The 21962-nt window shown below is 43.5% G+C and overlaps 1 protein-coding gene across 2 annotated transcripts; it reads left to right on the top strand.

Annotated features, from left to right (window-relative positions):
- The first annotated feature begins 390 nt into the window (after nt 1-390).
- Nucleotides 391-21863, top strand: LOC114441121 (zinc finger CCCH domain-containing protein 13). 2 transcript variants are annotated; one of them, XR_003671244.1, is made up of 14 exons: nt 391-585; nt 2188-2281; nt 4825-6164; nt 6272-6353; nt 6986-9886; nt 10276-10401; nt 18473-18585; nt 18917-19082; nt 19232-19394; nt 19708-19841; nt 19951-20093; nt 20173-20260; nt 20345-20395; nt 20478-21863. XR_003671244.1 is itself a non-coding variant. In XM_028413906.1 (13 exons), exons 3-12 carry the CDS (start codon nt 4840-4842, stop codon nt 20246-20248), a joined length of 5229 nt encoding a protein of 1742 aa, XP_028269707.1. In that variant the 5' UTR covers nt 391-585; nt 2188-2281; nt 4825-4839; the 3' UTR covers nt 20249-20260; nt 20345-21863. The 2 variants fall into 2 exon arrangements, 1 of the variants encoding a protein (XP_028269707.1); XM_028413906.1 differs by having other exon boundaries at nt 20345-21863.
- Nucleotides 21864-21962: the final 99 nt, after the last annotated feature.

Consider the following 21962-nt stretch of genomic DNA (forward strand, 5'->3'; position numbering starts at 1 on the left):
ATGTCCAATTGTGTTATATAGCTGGAGTGGGATTTCTCTTCCCCAATCACATTATCCTATTTTCAGTTTAGTATCAGGGGACAGAAGCATAAAGTTATCCACATTCAGCTTAACCGCAAAAACGGAAGTCAATGCGATACGTGCATATACTTCACCAATAATCGAGGTTAACAACTGATTTAAGAACTATGATGTGTTTTAAAACTTCTTCCTCATCTGTGTATATGTTTATTTGTAAATCATCCCTCTGTTCCTTGTAGCGCTACACGAGTTTATGTTTGTGCTATATTTTATTTTGAAAGTACAAACCGGAAGAGCCATGCTGCGCCGCATCACTTGACTGTGGAGGCTAACCAGTCGGGCGGCTTGTGCAGCGCTGTCTAGTCGAGCCTGTCAACAACATTGCAACCTGAGACGGGATAGCCAGTCAGTTGGCTAGCGATGTAAACCAGCTAAGTTAGCTACTCTGCTAGCCTCTTCATTAACCAATTGTCACGACTCATAATTATCCTGCAAAGTTGGGTGGCTTAGTCGTGTTTGAAGTTTTTTCGACAAGAGGAGAAGAAAACCTGATTGTACCGTTTGGTAAGTTGTCTCCAGTTCGGATCAAACAGCCAGCAGGAGACAGGTTCAGTCTGTGTTTCCATTTTGTGAGTTCAGCTTCTTGAGTTGTTAGCTTACGGGTGCTAGCGAGCAGGCTGTTGGTGCTTTTATCGTCCCCTGTATTTAAGGCTGGAAATAAACGTCTTATTCAGCACGCTCTTTGCATCAGATGTCTTTAAGGTCCAAGCAGAACCAAAGCTAGTCTTTTTATTGGTTTTTGCTTTTGCTAAACTGGACCACCGGGTACTGTCCACGGTAACAGGTAGTTTAGGTGAGCGGACACAACTGAGTAGCACTTGTTGCAAATTATTGACTAGGGACACACATGACAGAAAATAATAGAAAACGTCATCAATAGACCTATTAAACTAATAGAAAGCAGTGATAGTTATGGGGTAAGTGAATCACTACACAAAAAAAAAAAACTGAAGATCTGCATGTGCTTTATAGGTAAATTCAGTGTTGCAAGTTAGAACACTTCACTAATACTGCAGCCATACTAAAGTCTTTAGCACTGGATGGTGACTTTACTGTAATCTAAAGGTTACTTTTACATTATGAGCACTCACTGTACTTCTTCTTTTAGTTGTTAGTAGATCCAGTGACATGAAGGTGTCTATTGTCTATGTAAGGAAATCTACTCTGTATAACAGGCTGAACCAGGTTATTGAATGGACATCTTTTGCTTTTAACAGTCAGCGCCAAAACACAACAAACACTATGCCGGCTCAACCTGTGCCCTACTCCCCTGTATGTACTTCCTGTTGGAAAGATGCCTGCCACATGTAGTGAACATACCACATATCTCTGATTTGTTGGCTGCTGGTGTGTAGGATTCTCATTTGTATATCTAAGCCTATATAAGGCAGATACTTTCCTAATCCCCACTGTGCGGCTCACTGAATGTTTAACATTCCATCTTGGCGAAGGCGTTTCCTGTCAACACTAAAGTTCAAGTTTTTTACTTTTGGTCAGTTTGAGCCAAAACCAAGAAACAGTGGATCGTTTCCTTCGTCCTTTCTTCCAGAGTTGTACAGTTTTTAATGAATTATAACATTAAATCAGCTGCTAAATAGTTGGAACTTATCAGTAGATACTGCATATAATGACATGCTGGAGGAAAGGGGCATGGCTCACACAGAGAGGGAAGAGCGAACAGCAGTGTTGACCGTACAGCTCCAATGTTCACAGATTGAATTTACATAGGTATAATGAGAAGTGTGTAAGTGACGGCAGGTGAGCAGTTATCACGGACACATGCTAAAACAGGAAAATATGAGCTTATAAAAGAATTCAGTTAATGATTTTCCTTGTGCATGTTGTTCATATTTCATGTCTGGACATATGCAATCAGCTCGAGTGTGTGGGTGTGACTATGTTTACTCAAGTCTGTGTCAGTGTAAACATTATCATGTATTTGCTCCAGTGTGGAGGCGTGACAGCACCAGAGTGAAGACGCATGTGAACAGACTGTTGCAGATCTGCTCTGATTTCTCTAGAACAGCCTTCAGGGCATCATCTTTGATGAGTGGGAAGCTTGTGTGTGCTTTGCTTGTGTGTTAACGTAAAGTGTGTTCCTTCTAGGCACCTTCATCTACTTCCTCCTGTGTGATATGACATCGCGGCTTGGTTACAACAAAAGCCCAAACTTCACAGCAGACTGTTGACATCTGGACAGGTAGGATACGCATCAGTTGGATCCAGCATGTCATCATTCTGACAGAACTTGCTGATCTGGGCAGCAAAGTAATGCAGCGCAGCAACATGTGGAAAGCAGATGTGCAGAAGGAGCCTCTTAAAGGGCTAGAGTTATTTTCTGTTATGTATTGCTATAGAAACAACAGATAAAATGTTCATCGTCACAGTGTCAAAAGAGTAGATTGAGCTGATCTTGCTCTCTTATATTTATCACTGCAGCTCTGTTACACTGAAGCGCCTGTTTAAAATAAACACGTGGAAGTTCAGTAGGAAGGCTGGATCCTTAATGGGAGCCTGGTGTTCCTTTACAGTGGAATCCCCCGTTCAGACGGATGTGCCAGCTACAAATAGAAAACAATGACATCTTAGAGCAGCTCAGAGCCTCCTTGTGTTATACCTGAAAGGTCTGCTGTCAGGGCTGCCACTGGAACAGCTTAAAGATGAATGAATTTCACAAGTCAGTTTGATAAAACTATAGCAAACAACAAATTATAACCTCTAATTTAGTATTACTGAAGGTGTCGTAGTCAATGAACCTAACATCTATGCTCTAAAACAAGCAACAAGTAGAATCTAAATAAACAAATGTAAGAAAAACCGTGTAACCTAAGCTGACACAGCACACCTCATGCTCTTTTCACATCAGATATTTTTATGTCATTGCAAAGTAAGCACAGGTGTGCTTAATAACTGATGGTTGCTGCATCCCATAGGTTTCCTGTTTGTGGTGTTGTGTAAATTAAAGGGACATAACCAACATTCATGATATTAAGTCCACCTGTTCTTATTTAGTTATGATGACTTAAAATGTCCCCTGTAAAGAGGGCCAAACATTCATAAAGATAACAAAAGATATTCAAGATTCAAGATTACTTTGAATTCATTTCAACTAAATTCAGTTTTATTTATATAGCGCTCTTTACAATCAGAATTGTCTCAAAGCGCTTCACAGAGACCCAGAGCCTGAACCCCCTTAAGAGCAACAGTGGCAGGAAAAAACCCTTTTAACAGGAAGAAACCTTGAACAGGACCAGACTGCAGGTCAGCATGCAGGTCTGGAGGCAGAGAGGCCTGCAGAGAGAGAGACAGCCAACACTGTTTATGACATGAATCAGTAGTATGAACCAGACTAATGAGAATAGAGGAGAGGACGAGAATTGAATTTATAATAATTCAGCCTAACTTGTACAATTATCACATATAACCTTTTTGACCATCTCAGATGAGAAACAACATAGATCCTTTCCACCATGCCATTATTTGTTTAGCACAAATGAATCCAAAAAGAAAAAAAACATAGACCACTCTTCCTGATTCCATAGGATTTAATGAGTTGAGCTGCAGCAGGTGCTGCTGATCATCAGTCCTTGATGAATTGATCATCAGCAGGTTACAGACCTCTATAAAAACAGTTTTGTTGCTCCGGAATATTCAGGTGTGTGTAAATTGCCATGTGGTTATTATTAAGTACCCCATAATTCAACAGCTTGTACGTCCACCTTTAGCAGCAATAAGTTGAAGCAATGGTTTCCTGTATGACTTTTTAAAGTTTATTAGCATTTATTTATGCACAGACCTCTTAAAGTCTTGTGGGTCGCCACAGCATTTTATAACTGGATTGAGGTTTTGGACTTTGACTAGTCCCTTCCAAAGCCTGGATTCTTTTATTTTTTCAGTCATTCTGATGTAGATTAGCTGCTGTGCTTTGGATCATTGTTCTGTTGTATGACCCAACTTCACCAACCTTTAACTGTCAGACAGATGGAGTCATGTTCTCTCCCTGGAATACTCTGTCTGTCAGTCCTCCCCCGCCGAGCTTGACAGTGTGTATGAGGTGTTTCTGCTGAAACGCTGTGTTTGGTTTTCAGCAGACATGGTGGTGATCATTAAGACCAAACAAGTCCACGTTGGTCTCATCTGTCCATCACCCTTGGGGTAAATTTGCTGGGACTGATGATCAGCAGCACCTGCTGCAGCTAACTAATTAAATTCTATTGAAGCAGTCAGGGAGGACTTAGTACGAACAGGTTTTTTGTTCTCTTTGGTCATTTTTGCAAAATAAATAATGACACAGTAAAAAAAAATGATGTTTGTCTGAGGTTGTTTTTGTGTAAGACCCACTCCAAACAAAAGAAATGTGACAGCTTCTGCCCTCAAACTGATGCAGCTCGTTGAAGTTTAGGCATCATTAAATCATTTTTTCTCAACTGTGTCATGTGAAAATGTGGTTTGTGAAAAAGGCTCATCAAGGTGGATGTCATTGTGTAGTCTTATATTGTGGGATCAACATGTGTATGTGCTAACTTGCCAGAATCAATAACCTTTTGTAAATATCTTTCTTACTAAGTCATATAATAGTGCAGTAATGTAAGCCACTCCCAAGACAAAGTCCATAAGTATGTAGTGTAGTGCTGTGTTGCTAATTATGAGCTTGCTTTGTTCGATACATTGCTGTGAGTGTCACAGTGATAAGATGATTTTCTTTGTTACACTAAGGAGATTTTTCTTCTCCCTGGAAAACAGGTGCTGTTGAAAAGGATGGCTGCTCAGGTGGAGGTTCAAACTGGGGAGGTAGGAAGAACGGTGGCAGGAGGACGACTTCACCTAAGTCCTCTGACTGACTCCAGCAATAAGAGCCTCATCGAGATCCCGTGTATTAATCAGTCCAATATCATTGCATCAGAACCTACCAAACCTGTCCCGAGTCCCAAGCCTCGCCTCACCCCTAAACCTTTCGCGGTGGAGAAGAATCCCACTATTAAGCCTATACTGGCCCCTAAGCCTCAAACCAAAACTCGACCGGAATCCACACGCCTTGCTGGATACAAACCAGTGCTTCCAAGCAGTTCAAAACCACAGCAACCAGCTGCTGCTGGCAAACCCAGGCCATTATCAACCACCCCCAACCGTCCTGCCCCCACCACCTACAAAACATCTAATAAGTTAAACACTGGACAAACAACCAAGCCAGTAGTTCAGCCATTTAAACCAGCCCCTCCTCTTGAACCTGAGGACCCCTGCAAACCCATTGCCCCTGTGCCAGCAGAGAGGCAGAAACCTGCTTCATCAAGTTTTTCCAAGAGTTTTAAAAAACCTCCTGCAGCAGAATGGTCTGGAACCACTAAAAGTGAAGATGAGAAGGGCCAGAAGACACAGAGTGTAGGTGGAGCCTCAATTACCAGAGCTAAGTCTATGGGCTTTCTTGTTCAGGTAGGGCAAGAGGAGGAAGAAAAGGTGAAAGCACAGCCTGAGGTTTTTGTGCCACTGCGGAACCAGTCCAGAGGTTCCAGGCCCAGACCTGTATCAGCCATTTTCCCTGGCAGTCCTACTGATACAGAGGCACCAGTTCCAGCTCCTCGCTGGGCAGGTAGACGACCCCTTTCAGCTGATCTGACATCCAAGTTTGAGTCTCTTGGTCTTTCACTTCACCGTAAAAGTCCTAAGGCCAATACTAAGGAGAATACTCCACAGGAAAAGGCAGTGCCACAGAGGAAAGGGCATGATAAAACCCCTGGTGGTACCACAACACAAAGTTCTGATGACATTGCCGTTCCTGCCCTTCTAGACCAAAGCAACAGAGACATAGAAGAATCAGCTGTGAAAGAGACTGATGAGGAAAAGCGTAGCGTCAGCATCAAATCACGAATCAGTCTTCTCCTGGATTCATCCTCCTCTCCTGGGGCAGGAGCACCCAGCCAGGGGTCTGATCCTCACTCTCCAGTGCAGCTGGTTCATGAAATGGAACCACAAGTGGGTGTTAAACAGCTCATTAAGCAGCTGACAGAAGATTCAACACCAACTCAGAGCCCAGTCATGAAACCTTCACTGAAGCCCCGGCCCTTACCCCTGGACCTAACTAAAAGGTAAAAGATGCTCTTTATGTCCATTTGGCTTGTTTTTTTGTTCTGTCTTTGTCCGGGAGTTCCATTGTCATGCATGGCTTTTGTCTTGTGTGATGTATGTTCATCAGGTTTTCATCCGAGAGGTCACCAGACCTTGTTTCCCTCACTGAGGCAGCAGACCACCAAGAGATCAGCAAAGATCAGAGGAGGGTAAGAGAGGGAGTGAGCCTTTTAGTGCAAATCTTTCAGATGTGAGAGTGGCATTATAGTGTATTTTCTTTGTCTCTTGCCAAAATATTAACCACTAAATAATGAAACAATTCTAAGGAAAACTATTAGAATATTAGTTTTCTACATATGTTTTAATGCAATAAAATGTCCTGCACCAAAGTGTTTCTGTGTTCAGAACACAGTTTCCATAGAGGAAATGGGGCATAGATGTACAAAGCTGTGAAACCTAAGACAGCATCCCCAGTGGCTGCAAGTTATGAAACACGCAGAGAAGAGATCACTGGGAAAAGGTCAATACAGAGAGGCTTTGATTACCACCTCTGCACCACACCCACTGTTATCAGGCCAACAGAGAACAAAAGGATTTCATTTGTGTGCTGACAGCAGTTCCCTCAATCACTCCAGGTCCTTTTTGTTCCACATTTTCTTCTGTTCTGTTGTCTTGTCACATTTATTTTTACTCCCTTTTCAGTACTTCGGTTCAGAATCATTTTTAAAGCTTGTGTTTTGTTTTAGATTTAATCCTTGTGTTAAATTGGTGAAACATGATTGTCAAACAAATAAGCATGCTACTATTAGGACGTCTCAGTATATCTCTTAATCTTTCTTAGGGTGAGAGGTCAGCTGTCACTCCCAATGACCAGAAGACAATTTTGGATTTAAAAGATTTCCAAGACCTGCTCAAAAAGGCCTCCACGCCTGAAGAGCCTGAGGCAGGGCTGACAGCCGGCACTGCTTTCAAAGACAGTGGCCCTGCTAGTGAAGTACAGACAGTGCGAGCATCCTTATTTGAAAATGTTGTTGAGAGGCGCAGTATCCTGATGATGGACGATGAAGGCATGTCTGATAACACTGCCAAGAATTTGCTCACCAGCCCGATGTTTGATAAAAGAAGAGATCCAGAGGACGGTGGAACTCTGGTGACCGTCATCTACAAAGAACCTGTATCTCCATCTAGTCCACTCCGGGTGTTACATGCCTTTGACACAGTGCAGGCAGTGTCAGAGAACCGTGCAATCAGTGAGAGCGTGCCTCCTGCTCAGTGGGAGGATAAGGCAATGACGCTCCGGTCCAGACGCTCAGAGGTGAGCAGGCCAACACTAGAGAGGACTGGTCCATCTCAAGGACAACCAGCTTCAACAACAATGTCAGAACCAGAGCTGCGATACCTGAGAGTAGGAGCTTTACAGAAATGGACCACTACTGGTTTTGACCAAGATCTAGGTGTGGAGAAAGGGATACTAACAGAATCCCAAAAAGCAGGAATGGCTTTGGATGAAGTGGCTACAGCTCCTAAACGTTTGAAAACGTTGCAGACAGAGGAACAGATGAAACCTAGGGCCACTTACTTTGCTTTGACCGGTCAAATACAGGAGCCAGCTTCTCCTGGAGATGTAGGAACGAGCTTTAGGGACATGACTGTGCCCGTCGATGATTCCTCTGTGAGGTCTGCCCTCAATAGCTCACAGGGTAAAATTCTTCCTATAAAGAGGAATCCCTCATTAGACGAAGCTTTTGGAAAAACTCCTCAAGAGCATGTTGAGGATCTAATCATGAAAGGCCATGTGTCACCCAGGGAAATCACCTCCCCATTGGACAGACAGACAAAAGAGGAAATGAAAGAAGTTGAAAAGAAAAAAGAAAGGCAAAATGCTAAAATGCAGGAGCTTGAAAGGGAAAGGCAGAGACAGTTGGAACTGGAGAAACAAGCACATTTAGAATTTGCACGTATGAAAGAGAGGGACATGCAAAGAGAATTTGAGAGGCAGAGACAAAAAGCATTTGAAAAGGAGAAACAAGAATTTGAAGAGAGACAGCGTGCATTAGAAAGGCAGAAACAGATTGAACTAGAGAAACAAAGGCTGCAAGAATTGGAAAGGGAGAAACAGAGAGAGCATGAAAGAGTGGAAAAACTACGTGCCCTGGAGAGGCAGAAACAAATTGAACTTGAAAAACAAAAAGTGCAAGAACTGGAGAGGGAAAAACAGAAGGAACTGGAAAGGGTAGAGAAGCAGCGTGCCCTGGAAAGGCAGAAACAAATAGAGCTGGAAAAACAAAAAATGCAAGAATATGAGAAGGAGAAACAGAGAGAACTTGAAAGAGAGAGACAGCGGCAACTTGAAAAACTACAGGAAAGGGAAAGACAACGTGAGAAGGAGAGGCAAAGACAAAGGGAGGAAGAGAGGCAGAGAGAGCTGGACAAGGAGAGACGGCTGCTAGAAATCCAAAAGGAGAAACAGAGAATGGAGGAACTAGAGAGACTGAAAGAGATAGAAAGACAACAGCTGTTAGAGTTCCAAAAACACAAACAGAAAGAAAAGGAGAGGCAGCAGCTCATAGAACTGGAGAAGCACAGACTAAGAGAAAAGATGGAAAGAGAAGAGGCAGAGAAGATAAGGCAGATGGCTTTAGAACAGGAAATGTTAAGAATGAAAGAACTGGACAGAGAGAGGGAAAGACAAAGGGAGATGGAGAGAGAGTACCAGAAAGAGATTGAGAGGGAAAAGCAGAGAGAGCTGGAGAAACAGAGGCAAAGAGATTTAGAAAGACAGAGACAGCTAGACATGGAGAAACAGGAACTGGAAAACCAGAAGCTAAGACAACGAGAACTGGAGAAGGAACGGCAGAGGAAAGAGGAGTTGGAGATTTTGAAAGAGATGGAGAGGAGACAGCTTTTAGAGTTTGAAAAGCAAAAGCAGGCCGAAAGAGACAGACAATTTTTGGAGTTTGAGAAACGCAGACTGAGGGAGCAGATGGAAAGAGAAGAGGCGGAGAAAAGGGAGGAGGCAGAGAAAATCAGACACTTGGCCAAACAGCAAGAAGCAGAGAGACAGCGAATAAAAGAGAAGCAGAGGAGAGAGGAGCAGGAGAGGCTGAAGTCAGAGACCTCACCTCTGAGGCCTAAAGTCGTAGATTTGGACTTTGTGCATAGAAATGACCACTTGTCCAAGACTACTTCTCCACGCAGTGACCCCGCCACACGCTGGAAGGAGCCTTACAAACCTGCCATCCTTGACATCGACTCCTTCACATCTCAAGCACAGCTCTCCCCTGGTAAAGACTTTTCTCTCTCTAGCATTCAGAGAGTGGATGCTGAGTTTGGGGCTAAGTTTCAGCCCACACCTGAAAGAGATGTTAGCTGGAAGGTACCAGCACAGACTTCAGCAGGTTTCTCAAGCCCAGTATGGACAACATCTCCCCAGGATCCCTGGGAGCTGCGGCCTGTGGAGATGTCTGTGGACAATCCTATAGATGAACCCAGAAAGCATACCAACAAAGTCAGTCCAGAGCAGCTCCTCCTCAGGCAGGGGGAGCAGCTCTTGGCTCCACAGAGGCCCAGGTCTGCTGTCCTGGAGCAGTCGCTCTTCATGGCCCCCTTTTCAGGAACAGAGGTCAAAACTAACTCTCCAAGTGGGCTCTTCGGCACCACTACAGGAGAGCAGATATGGTTGCCCAGAGAGCCACAACCTCCAGGCAGCAGGGGAGAGGCACAGAGCCACAGGAGATCACAGGTGAGTAAGACCAATCCATGACATACTGTTAGAGGTGAAGACTGATTTCACATAGAACATTTTTCAAGTACAGTCAGTTGTTTTGTTAATGTATTAGATTACAACAGAGTGCTGTTAAGATGCGCTTTTCTGCAGGATGTCTGCAAAGTAATTGTCCTTATCATGTTTGAATTAACATTATGTTGTTGCTAAAGTGTGTCTTTTAGCTCTGGCCTGTATGTGTGCCTGGGTGCCAGTGGATGAGATAATATGACACATACATATCTACAGTGTAAATCTCTTGTTATTCCACTGTTGGAACAACAGGAAAGGATAACCTTAGAGTTTCAGCATCCACTGGCAGTAAATCGCAGTAAACTGATGCTTCTCATTGATCCCTTTGTTGTTAGGAGTTGAACAGGATGCGGTCTCGGAGTGTGTCGCGGCGATCAGCTCCTTCAAGCAGTGCTGTGGATGGAAGCCTTTCTAGGATGAGGAGTCGCAGCGCCCACAGAGAGGGGGACCGTCACAGCTGGGTGAGTCAGGCCGTGCTATGCAGGCAATACTATGTCGCTGTAATTCAGTGAGGTTTAGAGCTGCCATCCGAGGACTGGCTGGAAACCCTTTATTACAAATCATTGTTTTCATGTTGACACACAGCTCTGCAGAGACAGGGAGGAAAATCTGTTATGTGTTTGAGTGTGTGTCTTGTGCAAGACAGAGAGAATTGCTGGGCTCGGGTTGTAAAGAGCCGCTGACTAATGTTGAAGGCACGGCCCTTCTAGACTAACCCCGCCCATCCCACAACCAAATACTCCTCAGGCCAGTAATACTGGATTGTATTAGACAAATGGTTAATAAGGACAGGTTGTCACTGCTCATTTGTCAGACACCTGTCAGCATGGCTCAGTGAAACCTGTGAAGTCAAATGACCCATAATGATCCCTGCAAACACAAACATTTTGTTACAGTTTCTAATGTATAAAATTATAGCTCATCTCTTTTTTTCTCCAACTGTTAATTTAGTTGACACATGTATGTCAGATGAAGTGTACACTTATAGATTAAACTACTAACAGTGATTATCAGGTGTCTTGGGTTGGGTTCACTGAGACTGTAATTGTTGGCTCAGGTTGATGGCTGCACTATGATCCCAGAAATACACGTACTATGTTGTCGCCCACTACTGTGATATGGAGCTCATGCTAAGTCACCCCTACCGTCACGGTCACTCCTGCCATCTAGTGGTTGTGTTTCAGTTTTGCCCCTTGCGGTGTCTGGATCCTCTCTGGGATTATAGTAAGCTTTTCAGACTATTAGTGCGTTGCTTTGACAGTTGGGATGCCACTGTGAGGTTTTTTTTCTCCAGGTAATAAACAACACTGGTGTTGGCACATACAAAGTACATTTTTGATGTTTCCGAGCAGCTCGTTTTGGCTCCTGTGGTGCTATTATCAATGAATAAAGTTGACATATTTCATTATTTCATTTATGTATTTATTATTTAAGTTATCAGCTCTTGATCATCAATTTATTACACAAAGTCTTTTACCATTATGTTATTACTTTAAGAGAAATTTGCCTGCTGATGTAGCTACCTCATCACAGTCAGTCAGTTTGTTATTTTACTCTTAGTTAATGGCTGTTTGCTATAAAGTTAAAATATCTTTCTGTCCTCATGAGAGGTTTTATTCCAGAGATTTTTCTCTTCCATTCTTCCAGCAGGATATTTACAATAGATTAATGTGTTATGATGTGTCCCAACAGTGTTTCCTCACTTGTGGAGATGCACTCTAATGCCATTCAGGGCCCCTTTCTGATTGTGATGTCTGTCGTGTAATCATGTGTTGATAACAAACTGTATATGTGTGAAAATGAACCAGGCTATATCGTGCTGCTTTTCATTAAAAACATGAGAGAACGGCTGGTGTATGCTCTCACATCACGTAATGCCAGTAATTTAAAAAAATGGCAATGGTTGTTATCAGACACAATATGACACACCGATTAAGTGATTTCTGTAGATTTTACAACCTTTCAGAAATACATTAATAATTATTTAAATTTATATTTATATTTAAAACAGTCTGTCAGTGCTGAAGTCAGATATAATTACTCTGTCTCTTTACATTGTATTGTAAGGTGGAAATGTCCACACACACATGAGATAATAGTTGTGTGGTGACATCACTGGTCTAAAGTGTGAGGGTCTGAGGCTGCTGGTGAGCGCAGCAGAGCAGAGATGAGCACAGAGATGTACATGTGGACATGCTGTCTTACTCCATACTGTCTCTGGGTAAGTGATGGCACAGCCCTCTTATTAAGAATGCTTCAAACAGTATAGATCTTCTTACATAATGCATGTACAGTAAGCTGTTATTATAGACAGTTAGACTGTGAGATCAGTTTCATCTCCACTGTAGTAGTTGCTGTTTGGTTTTCTGGTGGAGTGTGGACAGACTGGTGAAGTCAGAAGAGGGGAAATGATATGAGTCACTTCCCAGAAGATGATGATTCCTATCTGAAGAGGAATGTTAGGAAATATGGGATCAATAATAGCCTCCTTCTTAATGTAAAACTGTATTGTTAGCTTATTGTGCAACTAATCAATCAATAATTCTTTTGGAGTTGAGAGTGACATTGGTAAGACTGATTACTGCTGCAATAAAAATAAAAAGTTGATGTGCTCCTAAATAACTTCAGTAGCCAAACATGCACATTCAGCTTTGTGTCTGTTACACTGTTATTAACAGTCAAAACACCCAGGAGGAGGAAGCCATTTTGAGGCTAGGGAGTCGGTGAGAGCGGTCAGTCTGTGTGCTGTTGAGATGAGACCCTCACAGTACACTTTCCTTGAGCAGAGCACTTCAAAGACACATTAATGAGATTACCTGTAGGGGGCATATGTGGACAGTGATTCAGCTTGTATTCAGCCTCTGTCCCACTTCGCTCTGAGGTTAACACTCTGAAGTGTGTCTGGAGTCACCCACTGAGGCTTTGTGTGCGGTAGCGGTTCACTTGGAGAAACCTGTTTAAGCTGACAGCATGTGTCAGGAAGGATTTTGTTGTAATGTTTGCACACGTCTGACTTCGAGTAAGATTTAAACAAACATGTTGTGATTTTTTTTCCTTTGGCTACATTGCGTATGACAAACTGGTTGACGTGCAGTCACACCTGTCTTTTCACTCTTGTCTCTCATGCGTGTCTAATCCACCTATTTATAGTTTTCTTTTATCATGTTTAAGACACAGATCTCATGTGTGTTTTCTCCCTGCTTTCTCTTTCTCTTTTTAAAGGAGATGATGTTATATTTACAGTATTTTTCTCCCGTCCACCCACATGTCCTGGCTGTGTCACTTTACTGTCTTTCCCTGCAACTGAGTCAGGCTGGAGCGAGAGCACCGCAGAACATATATCACCCTCCCCTCTCCCCCTCGCTGTGAATCAGGGACCTCCCATTCTCTCTCTTTCTCTCTCTGTCTCTGTTCCACACTCCCTCTCTCCACCCAGTTTCTCCTTGACGAGTGAGTCCTATAGCGCTGACTACAGACAGCATTGCTGCTGACGCATTTTCTCCTACCTGCTCGTACCTGCAGGAGAACACAAGGAAAGGTCTTTTTTTTCTACCCCAGTACTCTGTGGTTTCCTCTGTTGGCACTGAATTGGTTGCCCTCCGGTTTCCCTCATGGAATACGAATGACTGCCGCAGCTTTCCTTTTGCCACCAGCTGTCCAGCACAATTTCTCCTCTGAGCTTTTTGCCAGAAGATATTCTACTGCTACACAACACAGGGATGGAGGCTGTTTGGGTGGACGGATTTTTCAACTTTGAATGTACGCCTTGTTTTAGCATCGTCGTCAGCTGTGGGAGAGCTGTCGGCTCGGCTGAATTTTAGGCTCAGATCAGCACAGCGAGGCTCACACCTGGAGATTGACAGGGTTGTCACTGAGCATTCAACCAAGAGATAAGTGAATGTTTTATCTTAGAGATGGTGTGTTGAGGATGTGATTCTATCATTGTTGCTAGCCAGTCCTACTCAAGTTGTTTGGCTACTACTCTGTGTACTAGAAGCCAGGGAACATGTCTGAGAAACCTGTTTGAAGTCAGCACAGCAGTATTTCAGAGGAGAGTAGTGGCCTGCATAACTAACAGTAAGTGCTGAACTTCAATAACCTTTATATGTCCACTCTCGTGTTGTGCCAGACATATCATACCAGGCATATCTTCTGAGCATCAAAATAGACATTAGAAAGCTTTACAATTCACTTAAGGCCGACAGCCTGGAGCCTTGACAGTGATGAGTTGAAACGAGAGTCCTGAACGGCTCCAGTGGGACTGCACTGCAGAAAGGCCATTTACAAGTGAAACTAGGGAGACTCTGGGTCCTGCTGCAGTCAGAGACCGACTGGCGTTATCCTTCCTGCAGTGCTGTGAGCAGCAGACACCACCGACAGCACCACACCAAACTGGCTGAGCCCTGTCATTGTTCTCTCTGTCACCTTCCTCAGTGCTGCAGTATTGACCCTGCAACATACGTCACTGAACACCTCTAGCACCATCCCGGACTGCCACCTCTACTGAAGACTCTAATGATTCCCTGCTGCTATAATAACAAAAGTCACTGTTCAGCTCACAGGCTCTGTTCAGACACAGGAGGTCTTGCCAGTAGTGGCTTGTGATGGAATATCTTGGGGACAAGCTGTCAGTGGCTCACTCTCAGGTGTCAGGATGGGTGGGAAATGTCCGGCGCTCCCTTCACGGGGCACTCAGCTTTTTATCCAGCTCAGTGGAGAGGGGAGGCAGGGGAGAAGATGGGACCGGGGACTTCAAGAGAACCAACTCCCTGCGCTCCCTGGCCTCCCGCAGCAGGGAGTCCATACGCAGGTTCTCTCTGCGCAGCCAGCAACGTCTGTCCTTACGCAGACGCACGGCTCCCAACACGCCTACTGCTGTAAGACAACACACACTCACAGTACTAACACAGCAGGGAGGCAACGGGTACAAACTTCTATCGCAGATATCAACAATACATGTCTCTATGTTTGGCCAATCACCAATGTTGGAGTTAAATAAAGCAAACTTCCAGTCATTGTGAAGCTATGTCATGCTACTGGTAACAGCTGCTCCTTCATCAACTATTTGGCTTCTTGCCAAACATGTCAAGAACTTGTCCATCTGCTGCATAATGCACAAGCACAGGCCTGCTGCTTCTCAACTGTCTCTGGCTTCGCTCTCTTTGCATCTACACATTATAGTGTCATCCTAAATTGTCTCTATGGAATTAGCTTCGCCATTTCGTCGTCTGTCTTTGGGTGGGCACAGTGGACTGAGAAAGTAAGAGTAGAACAGTTAAGTGTTGACAGGATGAGAATTGTTGCTCCTGGCTTCCTGCTTCTTAACTTCACAAGGACATATAATAGAAACCAATGGCGGACATGGATACTGTATCTTACAGTGTACGCCTGTTTGCTTAACTGCTGTGCAACTCCTAATGAGTCACCGTTCCCATAGATAAAAGGTGCTTTCATGATTTTGGTGTCGCTATGTGTTAGTTCTAACTATCAGCAAATGTTCCTGTGGTTTCTGGAAGCAGCATTAAGCCATACATGGATGAGTGGCAGTAAGAGATCGGTAGTGTTAGAATGTGGTATACAGTGGCCAGAAACCCAGAGATGGAATGAGACCTGGCACATGAAATGAAAAGTACACAAGCTCAGAGACGTATAGTTGTGTTTCTTCATTATGTATGAGGTCAAGGGACATTTATGTATGACCTTGTCGAGAGACAGTGATGTAAATGTAAGTGCCTCGTTTGGGCAGATGCTGTTTTATTTGCAAATCTGAGTACCGGTATTCATTTTTTTTAAATTTGCTCACCAGGAAAGTGATACTAGTATACAAGGATGGATTTTGATATCTGATAGCTAGCAGTCTCATATAATCTCAAATAACATTGCAAGATAGCCACTTCCAAATTTTCCTGACCATTTAAGTTCTGACATGCAATTTGTGTGATATCAGATGTTCAGATGTAAATATAAACTGCCATCTGTTCATGTCAACTGGCCTCTGAAATCACCCACCTGGTGCCATGCATTATGGACACATGCATAGAAAATGCATTTACATCTTTGTGGGCTGTTGTCATGATAAACTAGTCTTATATGTTTCATCTTTGGGTGACCTTTGTGACCTGATAATAGAACAAAAAAGGCAAAACATATGTATTGATTACTAATGTCAAATAGATGCCCCTTAATGCGCCACTCAATAAAAAAGCAGTTATAGTTATGTAACTGCAATGTGCTCCTGTTTGGTAACTGCTGCTGGCGACAACACTTCCACCAAATTAGAGGTACATTGATCTGTGGCAACTATTTAACCTTAAACAATCATCATATTGGCAAAACCCAGGAAAGCATACCCCAGACTGAAAGTAATCCTTTAAGTCAAGTTCAGTGCACTCTGAGCTAAAATCCTAAGCCAAGTCAGGTTTCTACATTCTTGCCCTCTGTTCATACTTAGATGCTTTGTACAGCATTGGGCTGGCACCTGTACGCACCACTTATGTAATAATAGAATAACACAGCACTGTTTGGTCTTAATGTAAGCCCTCGTGCAGTGAGAACGAGCATTTGTTGACATGAGATTAGTGCTTGTGGAAGCACTTGTTTTGAATATCTGAAGGATATTGATATTGATTGCTGTGGTGGACATAGAGCATGTTTCCCAGTCCCGTGCGGACTGACCATGGCAGACGACTAAAGAATGGAGTGGTTAGGTACTGCAAGTACAACGTGATGTGTTTTAATGGTCTTAAACATTAATGGAGCCATTCCCTCTCCATGTATTTACTTACTTAATACTACTACTACTACTTCTACTACTTACTCCATTTACGTGCTGAGGACAGAGTACTCCACAGACCGCTGTCACGCGGTTATGTGCAGCAATCAGTGCATTATTGAGTTGATGTTTCCATGGCCTTGCTCTAGCCCCTTCCTCCACAGATTGTCAGTCAGACCTATTTAGTGATCAGCCCTTTCTCTCCTTCATCCTTCCATTCATCCGCTCTTTGTTAGGTTGTTTCCCCTGACACACCCTTCCTGTCTCAGGGAAGTTGGCTATTGCTAATGTTATTAAGGGAAAGCCTTCCTCCTGTCAGCTATATATCATTGCTACTGGACCTGTTGGTTCAGTGTGCTTCTCTTTATCAACCATGTTTTCCATGTTTGTGGTTAACAGCAAAAGCTGTGCCTGTGGGTGTCCTTCAAACAATCACCGTTTCGTTTGTCGCATTGTCTGTTGATTAATGCTGACCAGTCCAAACAAAGAAAGTACAGAGATCTGAAGGTTTAATACCACACCTTTGTTAAAGCCCCTGCTTTATTTAACAATAAATAGCATGAGATTATGAATCGGGATCGAAGAAGGATTTACAAACCTTTGCTGCTGTATAATGGCCCCTCTCTCTAACATGTTCCAGCAAAAGCAGTGTTTCTCTCTTACGCTGATCAGGGGAGGGTGTGTTTTGGGTGTGTTTAGATTGAGTAACACACACAGACACATAGGATTGGAATTTTTATCACCAGAATTTACAAGGCTTAGCTCAGTGTTTTTGCCAACATTATAACGATGGTACCCTGTAGAAAAGGGGTCGATGACATAACACCAGCAGCCACAGATGGAGCTGAACTCGTGTGTTCAGTATGTGCAGTATAATCAGGACTGGTGTTTTAAGAATGATCAAAACATGCTCGGTAACTACAGCCAGTCACTACATGTTATGGATTTATTCTTCGGGACCCTGTGATGTCAGCTTGAGAAGTATGAGTGCTGTAAACCCTTGAGAAGAGGATGCGCTGAAGTTTACTCTCATATGCTGGAAGCACTGCAGACGGCCAGTGTTACTGCCCTCTTTCTTTTTTTCCTGTCAGGAAAGGCTTCACTGATGAATGACATCCTGCACCACACACACACACACACACCCCCCCGATCCAAATTTCTCGCAAACACACTCCTTCCATTTCATTGTCTCTCTTGCACTTGTTTTGTTTTGGGACTCCTGTATCTCTGCTCTCTCACACACAAAGAAAACAGGGAATGCATTCATGAAGCTCAGAGAATGAGCACTCTGATCTGCAGTCAGTCGCTCAAATAAACATTGCGAGTGAACTGCTCTCACAGTAAAGGAACCTGGGCAATTACAGAGCCAGGTGTATCACATTTCTGTGTCCACCCCTCAGGCAACAGAAAGATTTTCTTTTGTTTTTTTCCTATATAGGCCAGGGTTATCAGTTCATGTGCAGGCGTGCCTCTGTTGAGCTCTGTGTGTTTTTTGAAACAGTATGTCCTCTGTACCAGCCTCATTAAAAGAGGCATGGTTCAGTAGGCAGCAAACACACACCCACTCACCCATCATTGTCCCCACTCTGGTCCTGTCTCCATTAACTCATCCCGTCACCTTTCACTAACCGTTTTACTGTAGCAGTGATGACATTAACTAACTCACATTATTATTCATTAGAATGTTTTCAAATGCAATTTTTGATCCTGAAAACTAAAAATGCCATTTACAGATTTATAAATCTCGTTCTTGTTTCCAGGTGCAGCAGAAGCACAGTGTCAGTGGTGAAGAAGAGGGGAAAGACTCAACACCAGTTCATGAGCCTGACAGTCAGTATGGGACCTGGGAGACAGGACTACGCACTGATGACAGGTAACCCACAAATGAGTCCTGAAGCCTGCATACCTGCATCCACATGATGGGGATGTACATCTGTAAAAGACAGAGCTATAACAAATTAGCTACAGCACTCCCCTGTCGCAGATTGTTCCTCTGTCAGTAGTTGCTCTAAATTACACTACAATCTATTGCTGACCTCCTGTGGTCAGAAAATAGCTTAACAGTGTCATTTTGATGAGTGTGAGTCTTGCCGTCTGTTTTTGGGAGCAGCATCTAAGTTGTAGAACGAATAAAAGCTCCAACAAAGATATAATTGTTTAACCTCAGCCACATTTGAAAAGCTCCTTTGTTGCATCTTTGTCAGCCTGACACCTGCTACACCCAGTTCAGAGAGCAACCTCAGCCCTTCACCAAGGAAGCCCTCTCCACCACACACACCGGGTGACCAGACGTCACTTTTTGAAAGTGACACTCTGGATGGCCTTCCTCCCTCCTCATCATCTGAGAACCAGACATTGTCTTTTCCTGATGTAAGTGTTGATTTAAACAGTATCACCACACCTGCCCCAACCACACTGTGATCTCAGATGTCATTTTTTTGTTTTCTATTAAATCTACAGTTCTACTTTTTCCCTGTACCTTAACTCAGTTAAATCATTAATTGCATCTCAATATTCAGGCTCCAACCACTCTGTTAGACACCAGCGCCCTCCGCTCAAGAGCCCAGCTGGGAAAGAAACGGGCCCCACGGACGCGGCCCACCAGGGCTGCCCGTCAGAGTGCAGCACAGGCAGAGGCAGAGGGAGGAACCACCGATGACTGGCTTTACCGAGACTCCACAGGTTAGTACTTCTCCTAGAACCTGAGTCTTTGTGAGGTTCCCCTAGCTGTTCTTCTACCTGCATATCCACCAGAGCCACCAGGGTCCTGTGAGACTGTATAAGCCTGCGGTCTATGCTAGGGCCTTAGCTTTGTTTTGGGGTGGATGTATATGATCAAGTATACTAGTTTACCTTTACATAATTGATACATCATTGGACGACTCACAGTGCTCTCAAAGAACTTGTACCCTCTGTGGAAATGTGTGGACATCAGTTGGAGGAAAATGACACAACATTACAGTGAAACCTGTTATTTGTGGTTTCCCTATAAAAGAGGCTAAAGCTGAGAGTAAGGACAACGACTCTGACTCTGAGGAGCAGCCCAGAGGGCCCGATGCTGGTCCTGCTTTTGCTTCACAGCCACAGAGGATCACTCTGTTTCCTGGCATGGACCCGTCCGCTTTAAAGGTGAACCAGTGCTTGTGCAGTGACTATGGTCCATCAAAAGAAAGGCTCACTATATCGTAGCTGTCTTGGACTGCTCCATGAGCTCAACTAATGTCCCTTTTATTGTCAGGCACAACTGAAGAAGAGGGGTGACTCTGACAATCAGGTTGATGGATCTACTCCCTCTCCTTCTCAGCTGTCTCGCTCCCCTAAGTCCCCATTTCTCCCACGAGCAGCACGTGTGCTGCCCCCACCTGGTGGGAAAGAAAATGGGTGAGCTGCAGCATGTGGATACAAGTTATGTGTGTACCTTGATATGTGTTTCCACTTAACTACTGCTGTCTTTTTGTAGTGAGGAGGACTCACCACAGTGGCTGAAGGAGCTAAAGTCAAAGAAGCGCTTGAGTCAGTATGAAAATGAGAGCTAATTAAATAATGAGGTAACTTTTTTTTTAAACAACAAACAACAAAAGCTCGTCATCATTTCTGTCTGTGACGCCTGTTCTCTTGACTCTCCCCTTAAGGTGGCCTTATGAAACAGAAGCCTTAACGTTTGACCCAGAGATCAGGAGAGGGTGAATCTACAGCTGCTGATGTATTTTTTTCTTTGTTCTCTTCCGCCTGGGTTGATCAATGTGCATGGTGCCTTTTTTATAGAGTGTGTCTGTCTTATGGGGGGAAAAGCAAGGAGAAAAACATCAGGCTGCTCTGCTTCATCCATTTAATGCTTGAACGTATGGAGCTTCTTCTGCAGAAGAACGTACTTCACATCAACACTTTAAAAGGGACCAGGAGAAGTGGCAATTTGTTTCCTGTAACTTCAGGAAACAGTTAACTTGTGGGACCACAACACCTCTGAATCCTGGACACCTTTGATCGCATGCTGGAGGACAATCCAGCCTATCCTTCACAAGGCGTTTGTATGTAGTCTCCTCACTTACAGTATAAACAAATGGGCTGCTTTTGCATCAGCCGTTTATGTGTTATCTGTGGAGGTTGTCGATAGGATTCACACAAGCATTGTCATAGGATGACATTTCAGACACTTGACCTTTTCTGAGAGAACAAATCACCACTGACTTGATCGTCAGTGGGAGAGTGTATCATGTTAGAAACTGTAATCAGATGTTATATTTGTATTATCATTGATGTAACAAAGATAGAGAGCTAGTTTTGGAAAAACATATGAAGACACACTACGATAGAGGCTCCACAGCTATTTACTTTGATACACTCCACAACCTAACAGTGTACCAGTTGCTGCATATTGTATATATTGTTGTCTTTGTGGAAGAGGGACAGGGGACTTTTAGACATGTGACTTTGCATCTGTCAATCATGCACACTCCTAATCAGCACAAATACACTCCTCAAACACTAATCAGCCTCAGTCTTCCCTCCTTGAATACACAGAACGATTGTAGCTGGAAGTACCCGACATAAGCCATACTCTCACCTCCTCACACACTCCTCCATCATGTTTTGACAATGTTTTTTTCCAGTGAATGTGCAATTTTCCCTCTGTTTTTGCCCCCATTACACATGCATGCACAATCTTTGCTGTCCCGTCAGGCTTTGCTCCAGCTGACGAGGTCCAGAGTGTTAGTGTTTTAGCTTACACTACTCCAGGGGAAGATTCTACCTTCTGTGTTACTACAAACAAATGTGAACATTTGCACCTGCTTTACATCAACTTTGTCTTCCTTCCTGGTGTTTGCCATCCACCAACTTTACTCTGCGCTTCTGGAAAGCACTTTGTCACTTGATGCACTACAGCACTGACCTCTGCCCCCTCTTCTCTGGCCATGTTGCTTCTTTAATTGCTCATGCAGTGAAAGTGAATGTGTTGATGGAGGCTTCAGAGTGATTGTCCCTGGTTTCTATGTATATGGATGTTTTATTTTGTCATAAAATTTGAGGGTTTATTTTTTATGTCTTTCTTTGTCCTTTTTTTTATTTGAAAGTAAAGATGTATATTGCACTGTGTTGTACTGGCCAGTGTCCTAAAGTTCAGAAATTCTTAATAAAATTTACTTGACTTAAGCTACAGCCACTAGTGCATAATTTTTAAAAAATATGTTTTTTAATTACGTGATCAAGTAAGGCATAAGATTCCATGTCAAACATGTAAAGAAACGTATT

This window comes from Parambassis ranga, chromosome 9, assembly GCF_900634625.1.
Source record: "Parambassis ranga chromosome 9, fParRan2.1, whole genome shotgun sequence".
Lineage (NCBI taxonomy): Eukaryota > Metazoa > Chordata > Actinopteri > Ambassidae > Parambassis > Parambassis ranga.

Coding starts and splice junctions, on each gene's coding strand:
- LOC114441121 (XM_028413906.1), top strand. CDS start 4,840: ATGGCTGCTCAGGTGGAGGTTCAAACTGGGGAGGTAGGAAGAACGGTG. Junction 9,887..10,275: donor AGAGCCACAGGAGATCACAG/GTGAGTAAGACC, acceptor CTTTGTTGTTAG/GAGTTGAACAGGATGCGGTC. Junction 20,094..20,172: donor CCTGGTGGGAAAGAAAATGG/GTGAGCTGCAGC, acceptor GTCTTTTTGTAG/TGAGGAGGACTCACCACAGT.